The sequence below is a fragment of the Protopterus annectens genome, chromosome 6.part0, assembly GCF_019279795.1.
Source record: "Protopterus annectens isolate FY-2018-M chromosome 6.part0, PAN1.0, whole genome shotgun sequence".
Classification (NCBI taxonomy): domain Eukaryota; kingdom Metazoa; phylum Chordata; order Ceratodontiformes; family Protopteridae; genus Protopterus; species Protopterus annectens.
In genome coordinates this window covers 1,426,049,313-1,426,075,719 of record NC_056737.1, presented here as the reverse complement: position 1 = coordinate 1,426,075,719, position 26,407 = coordinate 1,426,049,313, and the positions used below count along the sequence as shown (strand labels likewise).

At 42.5% G+C, this 26,407-nt stretch overlaps 1 protein-coding gene across 1 annotated transcript in view; it reads left to right on the top strand.

The window, feature by feature from the left end:
• The window catches only part of LOC122803986 (contactin-6-like), a 173,632-nt gene that overhangs the window by 107,377 nt on the left and 39,848 nt on the right, over positions 1-26,407 (top strand). The window contains exon 3 of the mRNA XM_044073666.1: positions 21,118-21,408. Within this exon, the coding sequence (XP_043929601.1) occupies positions 21,118-21,408 (291 nt within the window). The remainder of the gene's footprint in view (positions 1-21,117; positions 21,409-26,407) is intronic.

Sequence of the window (26,407 nt, the reverse complement as noted above, 5' to 3'; positions counted from 1 at the left end):
AAGAGATATATTAGCTTCATGACTCCCGTGGATTGTGTGCAATGCCTAGAAGATGTTGTTCTACATGTGAGTACAGCTGTTATATTTCAGAATATTGCTACTTATGCATATGTTTCAGTCTGGCAAGGATGTTTGAGCAGCTCAAGGCTGTATGGCTATCCATATAATGTTAGGTTGTTTACAGTGTGCTCACCAGACATCTTTGGTTTGGTGTAAATGTGTATCATACTGTGCTGTTAATCAGTAATTGGTAACACTTCCTGGTGTACACACAACCCTCTGAAATGAGATTAGTGCAAACAAACCCTGTAACATCAGCAGCTTTTCCATTGTATAACAGCAACTGTATCACATAGAGCCATGTTAGTGTGTCTCTGACAAGGTATGTTAAAGCTTCTGCAGATGTCCTACAGTGAGTGAATGATTTGTGATATTACAGTATGTACTGTAATTGGTTTGGGTGTGGGGGAGATGTTGGTGGGTGTACATAGCAGATGCAGGTGTGTAGGAATTGCTTTTATACATATTCAATATGTGTGTGAGGGTTCCTTCCCTATTTGAACACCTATCCTTTAGTGGACTAATACTATGCTAATTGCAGGCTGATTCATTAAGGCACTGTTAAATGGTTCCTGTATAGCATGCAGGTGATGTTAGTCCTTGAATCCTTTTGGCAATACATCGGAATGTATTAAAGTGTTGTTACATGAAAGCTGTCTGTGTATTTATGTTATAGGTATTTCCAGTCATTGGAGTTGTGTTGGTGACTGACCCACTTTGGCTAGGGTTGCCAATTTTTCAAATGGCCATAGTGGGACATTTTCGGGACACACATCAAAATTTACAGGCCGACACATACCCATGGTCAGTACAAAGGATAGAACTTTATTTTTTTGCCTAAATAAAAGCTTATTCTTGTAGCAGTTTAGTTGCTTATTCTGTTTCTTGTAACAGGTATTTTAGATACAGAAATAACTATTTTATGCAACTATTACATAAAATATGGGACATAATTATGTCCTACAATCTCAGGACATTTGCCATTTTTAATATTTTTGGTCAAGACACAACCGCCCAAAGAGGGACTGTCCCTCGCAAAGTGGGACAGGTGGTAACCCTAACTTTGGCTCATGTCCATAGCACATATTTGTAATAGTGTATAGGCATATACTCTCCATATCATTTGTTCATATAGTTTGGTCGTGGCGGAATGTGTGATTGCTATAGTCCATGTTATACTCATATATGAACACTTCAACCACTGTATACAGGATACCTACAGAATCTCGAATGCACACAATTCCGATGCCCACAGTACCGGGCCCAGACTCTCAAACCCCACATTACCGAACACTCAAACTCACAACAGTCAAACTCACGAAAGTAACACAAACACAGAACAAACACATGCACACACAGACACACTGCTACCCACCACATCCAAACAAACCATCCTACACTATGTATGAGCAGGTGGGTAAGCCCCCCTACACCTCCCATGTGGGTGGCTGCGGTCCCCACACCCTTCTACTTTAATATCCTACCTCCGAGATCACGCAAACAGGCACACAAAGCAAACCCACACCCACACATTACAGTCCCCCAGAAACACACAACACACTCAGAACACACACTTACACACACTAAAGCCCTCAGAAACACACTTACACACAGTAACCTACCTGAACCGCAACACCAGAAGCACTAACTAAAAGTCCCTTAACATCGGGATTTTAAAACTCGCGTTTCTGGTGTTTCGGTACTGTGGCCTTTCGGTCTTTAAGCCTCGTGATTACGTGCATCTGTATGTCAAGCATTCGGTATTTGGTAGGTATCCCATTTATATGTACCTCCATGGTTGTGTAGATGTAGCTATATATCTACATATATATGTATATCCCTATATATCGAGATATATCTCTCTCTCTCCCTCTTTCTCTCTATATATGTTGATTTATATATATATATATATATATATATATATATATATATATATATATATATATATATATATATTGCATACACCTTTCAATGGGTACATGGCGGTTTGTCCTATTTCCACACAATCCTCCCTTTTGTGTTTAAATCTGTCAGAATACACAACTGCTGTTGGTACATCTCAGTTAGCTTAGTGATAGGTTATCATGAAGATTGTGTACATGGTTGCATGTTCTAATCATGTCAGGGGTCATTTTACCTCTCAGAGCAGGCACTGGTAGTGCAAGGGTGATTAACGCACATTTCAGTGGTTGTGAGTGGCTTTACCCGTGATCTGTGCGATGTTCAGCAAAGGTTAAACCTGTGTGGTGCTTATCCGAGCAGTCATGTTTAAGAGCCGCTTACCGGCACTTACCAGTGCAATAACCCACTAACATCTGCTTAAAAGTGCTTTAACCACCCTGCATCCAACATCCCTTATTCGGGACCTCAAAATGATGTAACAGCCCTTGAAACCTGGACCATGAACACCACAGTCATTGGCTTTACCACTGAGGCATCTGAGATATGTACAACTTTTATGGTGTTTAGTATGTACAGTGTACTACAGCCATTCCTCACTACTGCAAACAAATGTGTAAGTCAGTTGGTGTACATTGTATGATACCTGTTAATGTTCATATGTTTGTTGAAGTCAGTGTTGCAATGTGACCTGACAGGGTGTATTAAGGATGAGAATGGTTCTTGTTTTGTGTCCTTTTTACCTTGTGCCCATACACCATGTGTACCCCTCCAGGCCACGTAATGAACATCCGACATAGGCCCTCCTTGATATATATATATATATATATATATATATATATATATATATATATATATATATATATCTATATGTATATAAAACTATAGATGTTACTATATATATATATATATATATATATATATATATATACACATATATATATATACATATATATATTTGCACATATATATATATATATATATATATATATATATATATTTCTATTTGCACACATCAGTGACATGTATATATATATATATTTAGTATTAATTTGTAACACTTATACATATGTAGGCTTGTATATATTGATTCACACATTACAGTACATTATAATGTACTGGACATATGTACACAAAGTGACTGTCCCATTTGTGGTCTGTACTGTGAAATGCCTGTAGTATAAGGTGTAGTCTAATGACCACTTACCATGTATACAGACTAGATGGCTTAGTGGTAGGTCCCATGACTATGGTGTGCATGGTCCAGGGTTCACCACCTGCGATGTATTAGACATCTTTTACTACAGAACAAGGCTAATTTAAGCAGTTGTAAGCAGGTTTAAAGGTGTTTGTGCAACATTATACCAGCGGTTGTACACAGTTAAAACAAACTTTACATCCTACAACCTCTGCACGCAAATATGGCCACCTCTGCTAACTACTCAGGATATATACATTTCAGTGATGTAACATCTCACTATGTGCTTACATACCATTACATTATCTGTTAACTGTACTCTCCAGCACACATGGGTTTATGTGTGTTCCAAATGTTTATTATTCTGTGGAATACTCCCTATATATGCAAGCTTTGGTTAAGGTATACTATGTAACATGTAAAACATCTCTGACTTTATTGGGATTTGAACCACGACTGGACAGATATTATGCAAATGCTGTAGCCATTACACTATTGACATTAACGTTCCTTCTGCCTATTTCCTATGTCATGAATTCTATGTGTAAGCTTGGCTACACAACAGGCGTAGCCACCCATGCCCAGTGAGCTTCTCAAAATACTGACATAACGCATGACTGAGAGACTATACATTAAAGTCCTAACCACATTTGGCATAGCCCCTCACTGACACACTTCAGGGGAAACCTTAATGTGTGACTGGGCAACAGTATATACACCCCTGGGATCATGTGTCCCAGAAACATACGCCAGGGTGTGGGGGAGCCACTCTAGTTTTAAAGCTGCAAGACCTGCTGGGGAAATTGAATGCTGTTGGCTTGTCATGTTAACATGCCCTTTTGAGATCACTATGTGCCCCTATCACCCTATAGCACCCCAGTCTTCAACAGCTTCCAGAAACTCTGCCTGGAATCACTTCATTGGCTATGCTTGACAGATGCTCAGTTACTTCATCAATGGTGCAGATAAAGCCACCACATTGTAGCTATGCTTCTAAATACCCTTGGGTAGATAGCCTACTATCTATCTTTGAACCTCTACAGTGCAGGCCATCTCCAACATCATATGTGATTATACAGAGTTTTCTGATCACAATATACAGTGTAAAATCACCATGTAGTCAGACAACAGTTAAGTACAGCAAGAGTATACAGACTACTGATACATAATCACTCCAAAAGCCTATCTTGGAAGCTAGTGGATATGTATAAGTTTCAGGCTTTGTATTGCTTACCAGTAGGTTATCTACAGGAAAGAAGGAACACAAGCACAGATGGGAAACATGCCTGCAACAATGTCATACCAACTTGCATGTGTCAGCCTAAGGCTTTGGAATGCTGGGCAAGGCTATTGGCGCTCCCATGGTGCCATTTTTAGGCAGGTCTCAGAGGTGAATCTCACCTCCATGAACTGCACAATAGCAGAATCAATGAGGGTTAGGCTACTCAACACCAGGGGTAGTACTCACAACATGCACGCACTCACAGCACCCCTCAGTATGGACAACATCTACATCTGTTCTGTGACTGGGACCTGTATAATGCTCCTGTGAGCACACCGGCACTACCAGACTATAACCCATAACACACCTTTCAGCCACTGAACATGGACTGGCACAGACATGGAGGGGTTGTATCCATATTCATCGGGGATACCTACACCTCCAAGTTAGTGGGGCAAAATGATACCTCTGTGATCATCCATGTGCAGTTAACATCAGCCACGACTGCAATGCAAACTGTGAGCTGCTACAGATAACCCTCCATGATCCAGGAGCACCACTACAACTATCTGGAGACAGTGGTAAACATGACAGTCCTACCAGACACCCAGTTATTGGTCAATGTCGGCTACACTTTACTGGATAACCAACTCGAGTATTCACTTCCAGGCCCAGAACTTCCTGGGATTTATCACCTCATATGGCCTGTATCAGTTGGTAGACAGACTAATGAAAGGTGAAAACATACTAGAAGTGGTAATCACTGACGTGCAACAGGTGCACTACAGCAGAGGTAAACCGGTCACTGTTTATATCTGACCATGAACAATTCACTGATGATTTCCACTCCCAACCATCTCCCCCACCCAAGGAACACACAGTGAATACCTTTCCTGCAGCTAAATTCACAGTACTAATGACAGAGGTGGGAGGGTTCACAGCCCCCATGCTCAGGGATCACACTGCTCAAGATACAGACAGAATTACAAATGCACTCTATAAGCACATACAAAGATGTATGGGTCATGCCATCAATGGTAAACCAGGTCTCACAACTCCTACACAAGGACACCAGTCTGCTGAACCCCTGCATTATACAGGCTATACAACAGAAGTCAGACAGTAGTCCAGAACAACAACAAATCCCAAGACATACAGACGTCCATGACCAGTGTTAGCAAGATACTTATGTTACTCATGTAATCATCCAAGGCAGACATCCACAGGTAAATAGGCATGGATTCAGAATATGACCACAAAGGCTTCTTTGGCTATGTCAAGGATGTAAGCAGTAACACACAGATTTGTACTGTGCTGGTGCAATATTGCACTGAATATACTGACCCTACTGATATCACCAACACACTTGATGATGCATTCGGTGCAAGCTTTAGCCCTACAGGGCCCACAACAATACCCAAAATGTACAGTATCCCAGACATCTGAGACATACAGGTGGTAATGGCCCTTTCAAACGGCATGACTGAGTGCCAATGGAGGCAGATGGTGTCCCAGACTGCATCCTGCAGACACTACAAGACAAAGTGACACCCCGCCTAATATAGTAATTCAACATCAGCCTCTACACAGGCAACATGCCCTTTCAATGGCGCATGGCAACAGCTATTCCACTCCACCAAGGTGGTGACACAACTGACCATGATAACTACCACCCCATAAGCCTGAGTAGCCTGATCTGCACGGCTATGGAGCACATCCTCGTGGCACTCATTAACATAGACAATGGTAACCTCCAGACACTTGACTCAACCCAGGTCAGCTTGATTGAGTGTGGATCATTCATAGTGAACCTGTTTGACATCTTACAGTCATCTAGACTTTAGGTGTGGGGTGTGGGTGGTTCACACATACTACCTGGACCTCGCCAAGGGTTCTGACACCATTCCCCACTCAGGCATTATTTCTACACTCACCAGCCAGTACATACACCCATACATCACAGATTGGTTTGCCAACAGGCTTACACACAGAACCCACATGGTAAGCCTAGCAGCCTCCAGGTCCAACTCTTGACCAGTCACAGCTGGTGTCCCACAGATCTCAGTCCTCGGACCCCTACTGTTTGCCATATATTTCTCAGAGGTACAGGCTAACACAAGTGGACTACAGCAGACCATGTTTGGCAAATACTGCAAACTGGGAGCCATAATTGACAGTTGAGCTGTCACAGACGTCCTTCAAGGAGCCTCACATAGACCAACACAGGGTGTCAGAGTCATGGCCTCCAGCTAAAGGCCACATACTGCATGGTCTTTCCATTTTGGGAAACTACACACACACATATTAACATATGAGTGGCAGACACTATAATTCAGATGATGTAATGGGTATGTGGGGACTACATTAGATAGTGATCTCTCCTTTGACAATCATATCTGCAAAATAGTTAGGACATCCATTTATGTAGGCCATCTGATTACTTAAGGGTTTGCATCTAAACAGACTGATGTTATTGTGCTCCTTTACTCATCACTCATCAATCCCATCATCGAGTATGACAACCCATTTTGGATGTACCACAGAAGACACATCCAACAGCTGGAAGGGCCATGAACGTACTTCGCCAATAGGGATAATGCCCTCAGACATGTGTCCTATGCTGCCAGACTGCATAAACTCTTGCATTACTCAGTGGCATCTCGTTTACTCAGAGATGATATTTGCTGGCCAACAAAGCCGTGTCCAAGTCAGGCTTAATAGATATGCTCCACCTATAGGAATACATGTCACAGTGAGCCACACACTGTAATGAGCTACACCTTGCCACAACCATAACTGGAAGATGCTGGAGTGACAGATTCCTGTCATGGGTACTCCCCATGCTTTGGAACTACATCCCTGATTGCATTATACAAAGCCCCTCACTAACAATCCAGGGAATCCTTGCAGAGTGGGTGGTGAACACTGGATACACACCAGGGATTCCGCAATTGGCTCTGTTCCACAGAGGGACAGTTAGTTAATCAATAGGGTGGCGACAGCAGACACATTTTGGCTAGGCTTATGAATGGCCTGGGGCAGTTAGGCAAGTAGCTACCTATGTACCTATGAACCTATACATACAGTATCGACACATACTGATAGCTTAATTTACTGTTCAGGTATTGACTTACCTTGTGCCAGTAGCAGTTGTGTGTACAATAGTTGAGGGCTGCCTATGTAGGATGCACACAGTAGACTACTTATACTTAATCATATAAATGTGTCTGCTGTCACCACCCGATTGATTAACTAACTGTCCCTCTGTGGAACAGAGCCAATTGCAGGATCCCTCTACCCAGATAGCCTAGCACTTGCTCCCAAAGTACTTTTTTACTCTGATATAGCACTTTTTATTATACATAGCACCCTACCAGCCTAATACCCCTTTTTCGATCATCCACATCCCACAAAGTCTTTTCAAACCCATCTACACAAAGTTTTTAACCTTCCCTTCTAGCATGTCGCGGGGTCAGTTGCTAGTGTCCTCACCTGCTCAGCTGATGAATCTGGGAATATTGAGGCAATGTTACAATTGCCTCATGTACACAGACAACCCTCTCCTTCTCCCACAAAACACAAACACATGCAAGAGATGCAACTATATAGCCAAATTGGAGGCTGAGCTCTCTCAACATAGGACTGGCGAGACCAGACAGGAGGAGAAGGTAACCACACACACCACAAACCCAGTCTCACATAGCACTATCACAACTTCATATCATACACATAAACACATAAAGACATACTCGGAGGCTCTGACCAAAAATCTACCAAAACAGCAGAGGCCACCAAAGCAAACACCCAAACAACTGCCACCACAGAACAAGACACATGCAACACATAGACCACAAAGTCAGTGTGCCAAACAGTCACTGCCCTTAAGGCCAAACACAATGCCAGACACTCTTGTCATAGGTGACTCCATAGTCAGACACACTGACATCCCACTCACCAGATTGAGCAAGGGGAAGATCACAGTAATCTGCCTGTCGGGCGCTAGAATCCGCCACATAATGCAAGCAGGTCACTCGACAGCAGGTACAAGTATGACTCAGTCATTGTCCATGCTGGTGTGAACGACCTGAGATGCACCTCCCTGGACTACATGAAAAGAGACATAGAGGAGCTCTCTGATTATGTAGCCCAGGCAGGTATGACCCTGACCTTGAGCAGTATCCTACCTTCACCAAGAATGATGCCACAATACAGAGACAAGATGATCAGCTTTAATAATTGGTTTAATCTCTGGTGTCATTCAAAGGGGATCCAATGTCTGTCTGCCTGGGAGGACATGCTGGACAAGCCACGCTGCTTCGCAAGGGATGGCTTGCACCTGTCACCCCTGGGCTTCCGGATATTGGCAAAGGCTCTTGCCACCCCTATAGTGCCTTTTTTAGGCAAGGCTCAAATTCTAAACCTACCACCCTAGAAAACAACAAAGGAAAAAAACTAAGGGTAATGCTGCTCAATGCCAGAAGTCTCAACCTCAAGATGCACGCACTCGAAGCCCTTCTCAGTATGGAGAACATCGATGTCTGTGCTGTGACTGAAACCTGGTTCAAGGCTCCTGAGAGCACCCCGGCACTATCAGGTTTTACCTCATATCATGCGTTCCGGCCCCAAAATCTGGACAACACCAAGAAAGGAGGAGGGGTGTCCATATTCATCAAAGACACCCTCACCTCCAGGTTGGTGGCAATGCACGATGCATCGGAGATCATCCAGGTGCAATTAACCGTGGGCAAGACTGCTCTGCAATTTGTAGCATGTTACAGGCCACCCTCTCAAACTCAGGAACCTCACACAGCTTTCCTGAAAACTCTGGAGGGGATAAATGTAACCCCAAACACCATCATACTAGGTGATTTCAACTATCCAAATATAGACTGGGATCACTACTCAAACCCCAACACTCTAGCCCAAAGGTTCCTAAAGTTCATAAACTGAAATGCCATGGAACAACTAGTCACCATGCCCACAAGAGGTGAAAACATACTAGATCTCATCATCATGAACATGGGGTCAGAATGTTCAACACCGGAGGTATACCGCTCATTGGTGAGATCAGATCATAAACTAATCTCACTGGAAGTCCACATCCCGCCCCCACCCCAGATAAAAAAGACCACAGTGAAAAACTTCTCTAAAGCTGACTTCCCACTTCTTAGGACTGGTGTGGTCTCTTTCAAGGCCCCCGAGCCAGTGGAAACCATCACTAAAGCCGCTGAATCACTTACAAATGCCTTCTACCAGCACCTCCAGGACTGCATGGATCAGGCAATCCCAAACAAAACAAAGACTCTTTGTACCAAAGGCAAGCGTCCAGTCTGGTGGACCCCAGCCATAAACAAGCTCTACAACAAAAGGAGAAAGCTACTACAAGATAGAGCAAAATCCCTAAAAGGGAAGACACCCTTGATCATTATAAGTAAAAAACTAAGATCTCTCATAAAATCATCCAAGGCAAATTTTGAAAGAAAAATCGCCAAGGACTCAAAAGACAACCACAAGGCCTTTTATAGCTATGTTAGAAACCTGGGAGGAAACTCCCAGATATGTTCAGAACTAGTTCAAAATGATGTAAAGATCACCGAACCTACAGACATTGCCAACATACTGGCTGACATGTTCAGTGCAAATTTCCCCCCCCCTCCCCCCAAAAGGAAAAATATCTATACCAGAGGATTGTAGCCTCCCAAACATCTCAAATTCTCAGGTGAGAACAGCTCTCTCCAAGGCGAAAAACACAGCATCCATGGGACCAGATGGTGTCCCTGGTTGCGTGCTCCATGAACTCATTGAGGAACTAAACCCGCAATTAGGGCAGCTGTTTAATCTTAGCCTCACCTCAGGATACGTACCCAAGGAGTGGCGTACGGAAACTGTGGTCCCACTACATAAAGGCGGTGCCTCCACCGACCCTGGAAACTACCGTCCCATCAGCTTGACAAGCCTGGTCTGCAAAGCTATGGAGAGGATAATAATGGAACTCATAAATAAAGACATAGGGGACCTGCAGACATTGGATCAAACCCAGTTTGGCTTTGTCAAGGGCAGATCATGCCTTTTAAACTTGGTTGACTTTTTTGAAACAGTCACCAAGGCCATTGATGAAGGCAAGGCAGTCCACACAGCCTACCTTGACCTGGCAAAGACATTTGACACAATACCCCACTCGGGTATCATAGAAAAACTCACCAGCTTTAATGTAAACCCATACGTCACAAGATGGGTTACAAACTGGCTAAGTGACAGAACCCACAGGGTCATAGTTGCTGGCGCCATGTCAGATTCCAAGCCTGTCACAAGTGGTGTCCCACAGGGCTCGGTCCTGGGCCCACAATTGTTCGGCATCTACTTTTCAGAAGTACAGGCAAGCACAGGAGGATTATGACTGACAAAGTTTGCAGATGACTGCAAACTGGGCGCCATAGTTGAAAACACATTAGACACAGATATCCTTCAGAAGGGTCTCATAGAAACGGATAACTGGTGCCAGAGCCATGGCCTAAAGTTAAACGCTAAAAAATGCATAGTCATACCCTTCAGGAAAAACAAAACAAGGTTACCCCTAGCTACCATATTGGTGGCAATCCACTAAGCACTGAAGAGGTTATCAGGGATCTGGGGACCCAGGTTGACAGCAACCTTTCATTTGACACCCACGTTGCCAAAGTAGTTAGGAAGACCTTCTACATTGCCCACCTGATCATGAAGGGATTCACATCTAGGTCAGGGGAGGTCATCTTTCCCCTGTACTCATCACTCATCAGACCGATGATTGAGTACAATGCCCCATTCGGAATGTATCTGACCCGACACCTGCAGCAATTGGAAAGGCCCCAAAAGTTCCTCACCAAAAGGATAAAGGGTCTCAAAAATATGTCCTATGCTGCCCGACTGAAAGAACTCCAGCTCTACTCAGTCACTTACCGTCTGCTCAGAGGTGACCTGTGCCTGACATACAAGGCCATGTCCAACCCGGAATTAATGAACATGCTTCACCTCAAAAAATCTAAATCCATCAGATCTACAAGAGCACGAGACTTAAACCTTGACACGGTCATAAATAGGACGTGCTGGAGGGACAGATTCATCACCCAGAGACTCCCTATGCTGTGGAACAAAATCCCGGTACATGTGAGACAGAGCACCTCGCTGGCTTTGTTCAAGAGAAATCTTGACCAATGGATGGGAGATCGCAGGTATACCCCAGGGATTACCTCAGTGTCACTGCTTGACAGAGGCACAGCAAAATAATGGGCATAGTATCCTTCAAACTAAAGGGGTGGCGAAAGCCACAAAGCTCTGGGCTAGGCTTATAAATGCCCTAGGGCAGATAGCCTAGTATGAACCTATGAACCTATGACAATTTACAGGTGGTCATGTGCATGTGTGCAATCCATGTTTACTGTGTGTGCAGGTGGAGAAGGGTGACAGTCGGTAGATGCCTACACTGTCAATGTGTGTGCTATACATTCCCTCTTTGCCAAGGCATGGGCATACTGGGCATGCCTCCATCTGCCTACTTGGACTAGCACAGGGTGTTCGGGGTCTGAGTTCCTCTGTGCCTGTGGGGCCCTTGGCAGTGGTGGCGGGTTGTGAGAGCCTTCACCATTCTGTCCCTGCTGCAGCTGTTTCTGCAAGATCATATTGTGTAGCATGGCACATACTATGCAGATGTGGGCACACATACCTGGAGAGTACTGCAAGGCTCCACCAGATATGTCCAAGAAACAGAACCGTGATTCCAGCATCCCAAACACATGCTCTATGATGATTCTGGTTTGTGCATGTGCCTCATTATGGCATTCTTGCATGGGTGTGTGTGCATTTCTGATGGGAGTCACCATCCACGTTTATAGTGCATAGCCAGCATCCCCCACCAGGTGGCCATATGGGGTGTTGCTGTGAGGCATGCCAGATGTGGGAGTCATGATAGCTTCCAGGGTTGCCAGCACACACATCCATGATAATGCCCTGGGCATTGCACATGACTTGGCAGTTGATGGAGGGGTATCCCTTGTGGTTTATGTAGTGCCTACCCTGCTAACTGGGTGGTGACTTGATGTGTATGTGCATGCAGTCTATTGCACCCAGTACCTCTGGGTAGTCCGCCAGAAGGTGGTAGAGAAGCATATTGTTGGCCAACTCCTCCTGCATTTGGGGGAAGTATATGTGCTCATTGGCATGTGGTAACATGGCATCCAGGAACTGGTGGAGTACCCTGGATGCTGATGCCTGTAAGATCCCCATGATATCCCCAGTTGGCCTTTGAAAGGTACCTGTGGCTAGTATTGTCAAGCTTACACATACCTTTGTGTCCACTGGGATGGGTTCTCCTCTGTTATTTCTGGCTCTGAGGCATGGCCGGCACAGCTCAACAAGTTGCTGTATGGTTTCCCTGTCCACCCTGTAATACTCTACTATCTCTAGATCATGTAGCCCCTGGCAGGTTACCCTGGGGCTGAACACTCTTCTCTTCCGCCGGTGCCTGAGATGGTTGCAGCATCATCTTCCACACCACCTTCAGTTTCCAACACATGCTGGTGAATCAAAGCTATGGCAGCCCCTAACATGTACATATTAAAAGTTCCCTGTCTGTATACACCAATGGTGCATAGTGTCTGGGAATACACAAGTGTGTGTGAGGTGCTTTCACACTTTATACTATTGTGCTATGCATGCTGCTGGTGTAATTGGGTGTGTCTTTACAATTCCAGCTGCGGGGTATCTTAATTATGGGTTTTACAGCAGGTACTGCTATTGTGGGGCCTTTGGTGATGAATTACACTTGGCTGCCATGATTCATCTATTGCCCTGTAGTTCACTTTTCAAACTGATTCCCCTCCCATTGCCAGGCATGCATCCAGCTGCTGGCTTTCTTGTTTTGTACTTTCCCAACCCAGGATTGTGTTGTGAAATGTGTTATGTAGCTGATCTACTGCAAGTTTGCTTTGTTCTGCTGTGACAGTTCTCTTTTCTTTGCAGTACGGCACCTCCCCTTTCCTGTTCTGCAGGTAGCTGCTAGCAGCCTTGTTAGCTGTTGTCAGTGGCCCACTGTGGGTTCCTAGGTGTTAATTACTCATTTGTACTCCAATTACCATGCTGCAGCATTTCCTTATTTTCTTCCCGTATCCTTCCTGTTTCAGGTCTGGTGCACGCCGCGCACAGCCGTTTACCGGGTTTCGAGTGCATTTTTATCCACGTTCACATGCACATTCAGTTACCTTGTGTGCTCTCAGCTAAGCAAAGCTATGGCTACTTCAACACACCCCTATCCTGTGGCTTTGCTTAGCAACAGGCAAACCAGATTAGCTGTGCTCCAATGTGCTTACATTTAAGGTGGTGCACCTCTCTCTTGATGTCATCTTTATCTCCAGGCCACACCTCGGTGTTGTCCTGCTACGCAGTGAGGTACATCCTTACACCGGCGGGTATTTTGTGATTCAGTATTACTTGTCTCATTTGTATGGCATTGACTACTAATTCCTAGTTACCATGCAGAACACTGTCACAGCCCCTTAGCAACCCTTGCGCCATGGTGTGGTGTAGCATGTGTGCCATTGACTATTATGGGGAATTCATGAAATGTGTTACATTGCAGTTTTATTACATATAAATACATTTTCATTGTGATCCCATTTGCGCACTGATGCACTGCGATTTTACTTTGCGTTAGTGTGGGCATGACATTAAATGTTCTTTTTTTATGTTGTGCATTTTTTTTATACAAATGGCTATATATTTAGCTATTGGCATATATTAACAGTATACTACATGAGTTTGGTCCACTGCCATGGCTCCGATTTTATGTTTGAAAAAAATGTAAACCATTTTTTTTCGGTTTACATTTCTGCATGCTTACACTACACCTGCACCACTTCCTGAATCACTATATACCTTCATAAGCATGCTATGCTGCTGTGCATGGGGTAATTAGCATACATGCGCCGGGAGCTGTGCGGCCATGACTTACACAGTTAGTGCATGTGGAAACAGCTCATACCTGAATCGCTCGGCAGCCATATTTGGTGTTAGCTCGCCGACGCTATGCCTGCGCCTGGCGCAAGCTTCATGAATCCCGGGGTCAATCTTCATGCCTCATACTATGAACTAAAAGACAGAAGAAATAAGAAATGGACAAAAGAAAATTAAATCATCTATCTAGCAGAACCAACAAAAAAAATTAATAACATGGCTCTGGAGATATATGGCTCTCTTTTGATGTTTTTTTTTCTGTGCATTTCCTGTCTGGTTGCTAAAGTGATGGTTCATTTAGCATCCCCCTCCTGCTTGTAGTTCCCTTCCTAACATATTTACGCCATAAAGATAATTGATTCTGATAGTCTGCTGTTATAAAACATTAATCAAAAAAGGTTTTCTGTATGCACATTACATTTTCTTGTCTCAAGTGTATTAGTAAGTTAGTTGGTTGCATTCTTATTAAGTAGTATGCATGCTATTGTTTGATAATAAATTACATTATTATGAGGTTAGGTTACTGAGTCAGTTATTTGTCATTTAGCATCACTTAGACTTAAATCCAAATCTGGGAGGAGGAGCATTCCGAGAAAGTCCCAGATGTGTAGGAGGTTTTGAAAAGTTAGAAGCAAGACCAACTTTCTAAATTCTGAGTATTATTTTGTCTCTGTTGCTGAAATGATGGTTATTTTATCTTGCAAAGTGCCAATCTGCAGAATCAAAATGCTATGTTTTGAGATTGTTTCAGATCATTGACTGCACCGTGTCAATGAAACGTGTGGAATTTTCAAGTGCTGAACTCCAAGCCGCCATGAACTTCCTTTTCTTGCAGAAGAAAACTCCAAAGGAAATCCATGAATGTATGATGCAAACATTGAGTGACAAGGGCCCTTCTTACTCAGCTGTGAAGAAGTGGTGTGCAAACTTTCAGCATGGAGATTTTGACACTGAAGATGCAGCAAGGTCTGGGAGGTGTCAAATCCTGAAATTACTGACCATATCCATGACCAGATTTTGGCAGATTGGTGAATATCAGCTAAAACAATTGCCGAGATACTACAAATGTCCAGGGAATGTACTGGGTTTATAATCCATGAGATGCTGGGTATGCAGAAGCTGTCAGCCAACTGGGTGCCTAAATATTTGAATGCTGATGAGAAAATATGTCAAGTGGACACTTCCAAGTTAATTTCATAGCATTTTTGATGAGCTGGTGCCAACATTTTGGAATGACTGGTTACTTTTGATGAAACATGGTTACACCATTATGACCCTGAGAAAAAACAACTGTCCATGCAATGGCAGCACTCAGGTTCACCAAGGCCAAAGAAGGTCATGGCCACAGTGTTTTGGGATCAGGAGGGTGTTGTAATGACAGACTATCTTCCAAAGGGTCAAACAGTAAATGCAGAATACTACTGAAATTTCCTGTGCTCATCAAAGGAGGCATTAAAAGAAAAAAAAAGGAGAAGAAACCTGTAGAAAGGAGTTCTCTTTTTGTAAGACAATGCACAGATTCACAAGAAAACAGTGGATGTCTTGACAAAACTGGGGTTTGAGTGTATAGACCATCTACCTTACTCATCAGATCTTCTGACTTTTTCCTGTTTTCAAGCCTTAAAAAGGGTTTTAAAGGGCAGCAATTCTCGCATGATTCTGAGGTGATTGTAGCAGCAGAGCAGCATTTCAGTGACCAGACTTCAGACGTTTTTAGCAGGTTACAGAAACTTGAGACACAGTGTGCAAACTGTGTTGAACTTCAGGGAGAATATGTTGAATAACTTGTCAGTTTCATGGTTATATGTCATTCCCTTCTTGGTTGGTCTTAGAAATTTTCAGCACCCCATTGATGTTTCTTGCCTATCCGCACAATTGTCTCCCACCTCTTCTGAATATCTGCTTTCCTCTTCTTAACTTCCTGTAGTACCACAACCTCTGCCTTTAACCCCTTGTATGCTGCATCTCTCCCTTGTCAGTTTTATTTTTTAAGGCAATTTATTAGCAAAGTGTCAATAACAATTTTTGGGGCCTCTTTTTTTCCCTTCCTTTATGACAAACAAGCCTACCACAAAACTTAGTCTATTGCCCAATTTTTGTTCCCCAAGAGGAGAGAGCCCCAAGGCCCATTTATTTGTCTCAAGGTGAGAGTTGAACAGAGAGTGGTACCATTACCCTCACTGTATATACCCCCTTAGCTGTCCCAGAGTTTGGTGTAGAATGGGTTTCATAGGTTCATAGGTTCATAGGTTCATACTAGGCTATCTGCCCGAGGGCATTTACAAGCCTAGCCCATAGTTTTGTGGCTTACGCCACCCCTTTAGTATGGGGAACTATACCCATTATTTTGCTGTGCCTCTGTTGAGCAGTGACACTGAGGTAATCCCTGGGGTATATCTGCGATCTCCCATCCATTGGTCAAGATTTCTCTTGAACAAGGCCAGCGAGGTGCTCTGCCTCACATATACCGGGATTTTATTCCACAGCATAGGGAGTCTTTGGGTGATGAATCTATCCCTCCAGCACGTCCTATTAATAGCCGTGTCGAGGTTTAAGTCTCCCGCCTTGTGGCTCTGACGGATCTAGATTTTTTGAGGTGAAGCATATTCATCAAATCTGGGTTTGACATGGCCTTGTATGTTAGGCAAAGATCACCTCTGAGCAAGCGGTAAGTGACTGAATAGAGCTGGAGTTCTTTCAGTCGGGCAGCATAGGACAGATGTTTGAGACCCTTTATCCTTTTGGTGAGGAACTTTTGTGGCCTCTCCAGCTGCTGCAAGTGTCGGGTCAGATACATTCCGAATGGGGCATTGTACTCAATCATTGGTCTGATGAGTGATGAGTATAGGGAGACTATGACCTCCCTTGATCTAGATGAGAATCCCTTCATGATAAGGTGGGCAATGTAGAAGGTCTTCCTAACTACTTTAGCTACATGGGTGTCGAATGACAGACTACTATCAACCTGGGTCCCCAGGTCCCTGATAACTTCTTCTGTGCTCAGTGGATTGCCACCTATTTGGTAGCTAGGGTAACCTTGTTTTTCCGAAGGGTATGACTATGCATTTTTGGCATTTAACTTTAGGCCATGGCTCTGGCACCAGTTATCCGTTTCTGTGAGACCCTTCTGAAGGATATCTGTGTCAGATGTGTTTTCTACTGTGGCCCAGTTTGCAGTCATCTGCAAACTTTGTCAGCCATAACCCTCCTGTGTTTGCTTGTACTGAAAAGTAGATGCCAAACAAGAGTGGGCCCAGGACTGAGCCCTGTGGTACACCACTTGTGACAGGCTTTGAGTCTGACATGGCGCCAGCAACTCTGACCCTGTGGGTTCTGTCACTCAGCCAGTTTGCAACCCATCTTGTGATGTATGGGTTAACATTTAAGCTGATGAGTTTTTCAATGATACCCGAGTGGGGTATTGTATCGAAGGCCTTCGCCAGATCGAGGTAGGCTGTATGGACTGCCTTTCCCTCATCAATGGCTTTGGTGACTGTTTCGAAAAAGTCAACCAATGATCTGCCTTTGACAAAGCCAAACTGGGATGGATCCAAAGTCTGCAAATTCCCTATGTCTTTATTTATGAGGTCCATTATGATCCTCTCCATGGCTTTGCAGATAAGGCAAGGGTCTGGAATCTATTAATCCTGATGTTCCTTTTGAGGAAATTTCCTTTGGGGACACAATCTCTAGGATGATGAAATTATTTTTAAGTGAGATTGTGTCAGGTCTCTGATATCCATAAGAGGTACTATGAATTGCTACAGTCAGAATCTTCTAAGTCTGTGGCTATTCCTCCTGTTTTGGTTTATGTGCAGATCAAGAGACTGCTGATATTCAAACTGCTCATAATGACTGCTGTATTAATAATTATCAAAATATCAACAGGCTGTATAACAAAAGGAAGAAAATTGTGGCAAAAAATTAGGAGGTGCACCACCCAGCAGGATCAAAAGCACTATCAACAAAATAAAAAAACTCAGAGGACAATTAAAGTCTACCAAAGCCAAAGTTGAGGTAAATTTGGCCTCCAATGCCAAGGACAACCATAAGGCATTTTTTAGCTATGTCCACAACCTCAAAGGCAATACATAATTGTGTGGAGAGCTCATTGTTATTGGGACCACTTGGGTCTATATGGGTCTACTTTCTATCACCGAACTTCCGATTCACCGACACACAAGTTACCGACCCCAAACAACCGAAAACACACAACACCAACAACTCAAAAAACCGAACACCACTACACCGACACAAAAAACGTCAACTACACATTGCACACAATAACATATCCACTAACCTTAACCTAAACCCTAACCCTAACGTCCGACACTGCAGACACTTACCCAACCCGCACCTAACCCTAACTCACTTAACCCACCCCTAAACCTCAACACCGTCACTATCGCACACTTACCCTACCTGCACCCTAACTCACTTAACCCACCCCTAAACCTCAACACCGTCAGTATCGCACACTTACCCTACCTGCACTCTAACCCTAACTCACTTAACCCACCCTAAAACATTCAGCCCGTCACTATCGCACACTCACTCCACCCGCATTCTAACCCTGACACACTTAACCCTTCCCTACACTGCTCTACGTCACTTCCACACACTTACCTCACCGGAACCCTTAGTCCGACACTACCGCACACTCACCTTTCCCACACCCTAACCTAAAATCCCTCACTATCGTACACTTACCTGTCCGCTCCCCAATCCTAAATCTTTCACTTTCGCACACTTACGGTATCGCCCTCACACGCTGCCGTTGTCGGTCTCTCAGCTGTCGGGATATCACGTTTTCGGTAACCTACCTGTTCGGTCGTTCCGTCTCGGTCTTCCAAGTGTCGGTGACGTGGTGCTTCGGTCATTCAAGTAGACCCATATATATATATATACATATATATATATATATATATATATATATATATCTATATATATATATATATATATATATATATATATATATAGGGTCTATATTAAGAGAACGAAAACCTGACTGAGCGAATGCCAGTTGAGCGACATAGAAAGAGTGGAAACCGGTAATATTGCAAGAATGAACGGAGATCGCCATAGGGAATTCATTCCTTTACTTCAATGTAGTGCGATCTCAGAGTTGGTATATTTAAGTAGGTGGGGTGTGGGGGGTGCAGGAGGTCTTGCCCCCCTGCATAAAACACTTAGTGAAAGTTTACGTCTTTTACCTGTTTAGATTCTCTGGTTCAATATTAGTGGTTTTTGCTCTTTCTGTGTCACTCAACTGACCTTCACTCAGTCAGGTTTTTGTTCTCCTAATATAGACCCATATTTGTGTGTGTTTGTGTGTGTGTGTGTGTGTGTGTGTGTGTGTGTGTGTGTGTTTATATATATATATATATATATATATATATATATATACATATGAGTCTATATTATATCCTTGAAGTGTCAGTTCGCTGAACAGCATTTTGATGTAAAATACCATTCGCTGAACTGACTCTTCGAAGATATAATATAGATCCTACATATATATATATATATATATATATATATATATATATATATATATATATATATATGGCTGTACAGGCTGTACATCATTTTGTCAATCGCATTTCATGCGAGTTACATTTGTGCAAACGTTCTGCTTCACACAATGAAAAAATGAATTTGTAGTAATCTCAGAAATAGTAATGGCAGTCTTGTACTTGTATGTAAATAGCCTATGTTTTTGTTAAGTTCTTTCAGCTCATTTACTGTACCTAATTATCAATGTAACTCTGTTGGAGCTTTTCTCCCCAGGCCTCCGCTGAAAAAGGACATGTATCCAGTCGGACCATCCCGGTTAACAAATGTAAAATAATAATAATAATAAATATTAATGCTGCAATGTCGAGCCTTACAACAGCGAATACAATACAGCATTCAGTGTTGTAAGGTTGACATTGTGATGCAGATTGCACTATAGTGAGGATTGGGAAATGTACCCTTTCCCTCACTATAGTGCGATCGCGGAGTTTTTATATTTAAGTAATAGAAGGTGTGGGTTGCAGGTTGGCTTGACCCTCTGCAAGCACGTTTTCTACTGTGCAAGTCACAGTACTACTGTTACCAGAAGTGTAGTGAATGTTTGAATTATGTCAAATTAGAACATTCACCACTTCGGAGTTCGACTTTATTTGTGTTCAGCATTATAAATTTCCCGTTTTTATTTTGAATTAGTAGCAATTTGCCATTGTTTAATTTGGCAAAATAATAGTAAACCATTTTATTTATATATATATATATATATATATATATATATATATATATCTGTGTGTGTGTGTGTGTGTGTGTGTGTGCGTTCGTGTGTGTATGTATGTATGTATGTAAGTATGTATCTAGCTATATATATATTTATGTATATATAAATGCATCTGGAATTCCCACTGCCACCAAAATGCTCCTTTATTTCAGTCTCTGGAACTCCCATTGACTCTTCCCCCAAAGGAAGGTATGTACACCACTGATTTGATACTTATTGAGATTCTATGCATCATTATGCTATACGTTTCTAAAGTTTATCATTATGCTATAGCTGTTTGAGATCCAGTTCTATGATTTAACTAGAGCTTTATTATACAACAAGCAAATATTTTAAAGATTCAATGTGGGTATTCGGCATTTTCCTATTGGTAATAAGTTGTATCAAGTTTGTACTAGTATAGTTATTCTGATGCTTTTGTTTTATTCAGTTAAAATTATTTCTTATATTTTTTTCTTGCAGCGTTTCAGGAATGGCCACATCTGGAACTGATACCCCATCTGAGGAAATATGACTTCGGCAGTAAAGTAACTATGGAATGTAGCAGTAACAGTGATAGCTCATATACACAGTGCTGGTTCTATAACTTCGATGTATTTATAGGACATCGTTCAAATTCATCAGCTGAGTCTCCGATTCAGTATGTCATTTCAAATGTCACAGTAAATGATCGTGGAGTCTACAGTTGTGTGTGTTACACTGCACAACATCGAATCACATACAGAAGTAAGGGAATTATTTTATATACAGCAGGTAAGTTCACACTGAAATAAACTCACATTATTCTGATAATTTTTTGATGTAATATTACAAGCAAAAGTACAACTATATAAAGTGTTAAACAGATCTTGGTGAAACTAGAGCTAGAATTTAAGTGATGAATTTTCTAAACTGCAATTTCTAGTGATTTATTCAGTGAATTAAACTAGGTAAGTATGTAGCACTGATTAAGTATGACTAAATTAACAAGCAACCAAAGAATTATTTCCTGAAGACCTAATATTTATTCCCATGTGCTGAAATGCTTTAATGTGTTAAATTTAGCAATTAAATAGAAAAGAGCACCCATGCACATCTGATAATAGACAATTGTTTGTTTGTGAGCCTTAAGTGGTTTCTATCTAACCAATTAGTAAATAAATGAGTAATCAAATAAATAAATACAACTGAAATTGAAGCTCTTCCATACAAACCTCCCTAGAAGCTTTCTGGGTTCCCAATGGATAACCAAAAGGTCTGGTTCTCTATACCATTCCACTTCTGTAAAATCTGATTGGATGTGCTCAGGGCTGGTGTTAGCTTTTTGTGGGCACCTAGCAAATGTCATTTTGGGGCCCCAATCAGCAAATCCAGTCTAATTATCACCCTGTCATTGCCACCCCTCCTAAGCAGCCTCTGTTCATGCTGTAAAGTTTTAGGAGTAACAGACAGACTGACTTGTAGCTACAATGTTCTTACATTCTGGTAGGCCTGTGCACCACACTATGTTAGCCCATCTCACAAAGGGACATTTACACTTACTGACAATGACATGTTACAACTCCTGTATGTACAGGGCTGGACTTAGGCAAAATGGCACCCTAGGCACTGACATTGGTTTCTTACACCTCCTCCACACACATCCTCCAGTGTCCCTCTATTTTACCCCATTTTGGGCATCCCACACCATGTACTTTACTTTTTACTTCCTTTTCTCACATTTTGCCTTAGTCTTCAGCTTTTTAAGAAGTCATGAATTTAAAATTCATTTCAGAGCATATTGAAAGTTTTTGTTTTCTTTTTACACAATCTTTTCATTCGAAGATAACTTGACCAGAAATTATGATTAAGTGCAGACATTTACTGTTGCTGTTCAACTTTTGTTTTCCTTGCATCCTTTCAACCCCCCCCCTTTTCTGAATAAAACAGTGTAGTAATTACCAAATAGTAAATAACTCAATTAACCTGGGACCCCCAGAAGCCTATAGATACTCTAGGATGCATTTTAGAGTATTTCAATAACCTTTTAATCCAATGATGCCATGAGCAAAAATCATGAGTAAGAAAGAATTTCAGTCTTTTTTTTCAAGGTAGACATAAGTTGTTTCCAAAGCTTAATGTTTACAGCTGATATAATAGCATTTCATAGTAAACTGACAAGACAATTGTATTGTTTTGGGGATACACAAATCCTGTCTGGGAATACTGCCTGCCTCCCTAGCACTCCCACCCACAAAAGACAGTCACTACCTGCGCATTCATCTGATTCAAATGGCCTAAGTCATGTATTTTAAGTGACCACTCTCATACATATAAATAGCATGCCTCCTCACATCTCATCCCTGCCCCCCAAAGACAGCCATCGGTATACATGCCTGATGTGTGATTGTGAGGAAAGTGAAAAAATAATGATTACACTGATTTATTCCACTTTGTCACTCCCATACAGTGCACTGTCCCTACACAAGCTATAGTGACCTTGTTTGTATACATCTGAGGTCTATGAAAAAGGTAAAAGAAGCAATTACCACACTATCCCCCAGCCCAAACACAAGTTATAATGAGCTCCTGTGCATACCTGTAAGGTATGACTGTGATGAAAATTAAATTGAAAACCACACAATCTCCAGTACCCCTCACATAACCTATAGCAACCTTCGGTTCTCACACATCTGAGCAGGCTAGTTTTAGAATGGGTGCGAGTGAGGGCAAAGGCTACCACTACGTCCATGTCAAAATCCATTTAAACAGTCTGGATGTGGGGACCACCAGACTCCTAGAAGATGCATGTGTCTGAATGTTCTGTGATATATTTTATGCTTTATTTTTAACATATAATTACTTGTCAACTACATTTTTGCTACTGCCAAGAGGAGGGGGTAGACTTGGCATAAGGTTTAAGGTTTTTACCTACCAGACACAAAGTACAGGGTTTAATTCTCATCTCTGGTTATTAGCTAGGGTTGTAATAGTCTATAAACTGATAGCTTAGTATTTACCTATGAACATATAATTGTAATATATATGTCCCAGGATTACCGTGTGTGGACGGGTGAAAATCATTGATATCTGTACACACATGTGTGTGCACACACACTGCACATTCACCCTCAGGGAAATGAGAGGAATTCCATTTCACATGCTGCATGTGTTTGAGGTGCTGAGGTTTACCAAAGCATATGAATAGACACTCACATAGATAAGGGAAGGTATGCAGACTTTACATATCCAAGAACTCAACCAGTGCAAAGCACTCTGAGATTGCAGTGCTACTCACACACCATAGTGACAAAGAACAGTTGCTTTCACACATCCTCTTCCTGCTAATAGATAGCTGTATATCATGTGTGAGGTCTATGTTTGTAATGACAAGTATAAGAAAATATTGCCAGCTTGTTACTTTAAAGTACACTGGAGCCACTCATCCCCCATAGCAGTGTTGATAATGTCTGCGTTAGAAGTGAAATACATCATAGCCAGCTTGTTACTCTTACACTACAACATCCCCCTCCCCCACACACACACACACACATATAAGTTATAGTGATACTAGTTTTGTACTTGTTTCAGCAAACAGCAGTACATTGTGCAACACTAGTACTGCCTCACCCAATCAATAGCTGGTATTTAGCAGTTATCAAGCAGGGGTAAGTCACTTTTTTATCTTATTCAAGAGTGATACATACCTGTCACTGTCCCTGATTTCACAGACTGTTGCTGATTTTTGCCTCATAATTTATCTGTCTCCCCCATAAAAAAAGTTTGATTTGCTGGTAAATAAGTTATTATTACAGGCAGGGTAACCATTTGAAATGTCGGGATCCTTTAGAGTGAGTCCTGAAATATGAAGACTAAATGGCCAAGAAAGCAGACTTACATATACTAAGGCTCATATGGCCATTTCTAGGAATATTCCCATTTCTCTGACATATGGCAATTTTGTAGTTGGTATATAAGTTTTGGGGTGCGGACAGTGCAGGGGGCTTGCCCCCTCCAAAAAAGAAAGTAAAGAAGAAGGACGATGCCTGAGAGTCACAGTTCTCCTGGATTTTCAGACTTTTTTTTGGCATGTAGCACCAGGCATTTTGAGTGCTAACACACAGTCAAGGATGATTAAAAGAGCCTCAGTGGTCCCTCTCCATAAAGGTGGTGCCTCAATAGATCCTGGAAACTATTGCCCCATAAGCCTGACTAGCTTGGTCTGCAAAGCTATGGAAAGGATCATCATGGACCTCATAAATAAAGATATTGGGGACCTACATACACTGGATCCTACCCAGTTCGGCTTTGTTAATGGCAGATCCTGCCTCTTAAACCTGGTTGATTTCTTTGAAACAGTCACCAAGGCCATTGACGAGGGGAAGGTGGTCCACACAGCCTACCTGGACCTCGCAAAAGCCTTCGATACAATACCCCACTCAGGCATTATAGATAAGCTCACCAGCTTAAATATAAACTCCTATGTCACTAGATGGATTGCAAACTGGCTCAAGGACAGAACCCACATGGTTAGAATTGCTGGAGCCATGTCAGACTCCAAACCAGTTACAAGTGGTGTCCCACAAGGCTCAGTCCTGGGACCTCTCTTGTTCGGTATATATTTCTCGGAGGTACAGGCCAACATGGAAGGACTGTGGCTGACCAAGTTTGAAGATGACTGCAAACTGGGTGCCATAATCAACTCTCCAGCCAACACAAGCATCCCTCCAAAAGGGCCTCATAGAAACAGACAACTGGTGCCAGAGCCATGGCCTCAAGCTAAATGCCAAAAAGTGTATAGTCATCCCCTTTGGCAAAATCAAAGTGCCCACAACTTACCACATAGGTGGTAATCCATTAAGTACAGAAGAAGTCATTAGGGACCTGGGGACCCAAGTTGATAGCAATCTCTCATTTGACAACCACGTGGCCAAAGTGGTTAGAAAAACATTTTATATACCCCACCTAATCATGAAGGGATTCACATCTAGATTAGGGGAGGTCATCGTGCCTCTTTACTCATCCCTCATCAGGCCCATAATTGAGTACAATGTCCCTTTTGGAATGTACCTTACCAGACACCTGCAGCAACTGGAAAGACCCCAAAAGTACCTCACCAAGAGGATCAAAGGGCTCAAACAGATGCCATATGCTGCCCGGTTAAAGAAACTCCAGCTCTACTCAGTGGCATACCGCCTGTTCTGAGGCGATCTGTGCCTGACATATAAAGCCATGTCCAACTCGGAATTAATGGACATGCTGCACCTCAGAAAATCCAAATCCCATCGAGCTACGCTCGAGACTTGAACCTCAGCACTGAAATAAATAGGACATGCTGGAGGGACAGATTCATAACCCAGAGGCTCCCTTCACTCTGGAATAAAATCCCAGTCCAGGTTAGGCAGAGTCCCTCATTGACTCTCTTCGAGAGGAATCTTGATGAGTGGATGGGAGATCGTAGGTTTACCCCGGGTATCACTTCTGTGTCACTGTTAGACAGAGGCACAGTATACTAACCTCGAAAAAGGGCATAGCAAAATAAATTTAAAATGGGTAGTGAAAGCCAAACACATTCTGGCTAGGCTTATAAATGCCCTAGGGCAGATAGCCTATTATGAACCTATGAACCTATGAACCACACAGTCAAGGATGATTAAAGGGGCCCCCGCTACAGCCATGAGTATTGCAGGTGCCTAAAGCTGGCTATGATGTTAGTTTTGGTGCAGAGAATGTCCACCAGAAGAATTGAATTAAGCCAAGTACACTGTATCAGTGCTAAAATATTAAATCAAAC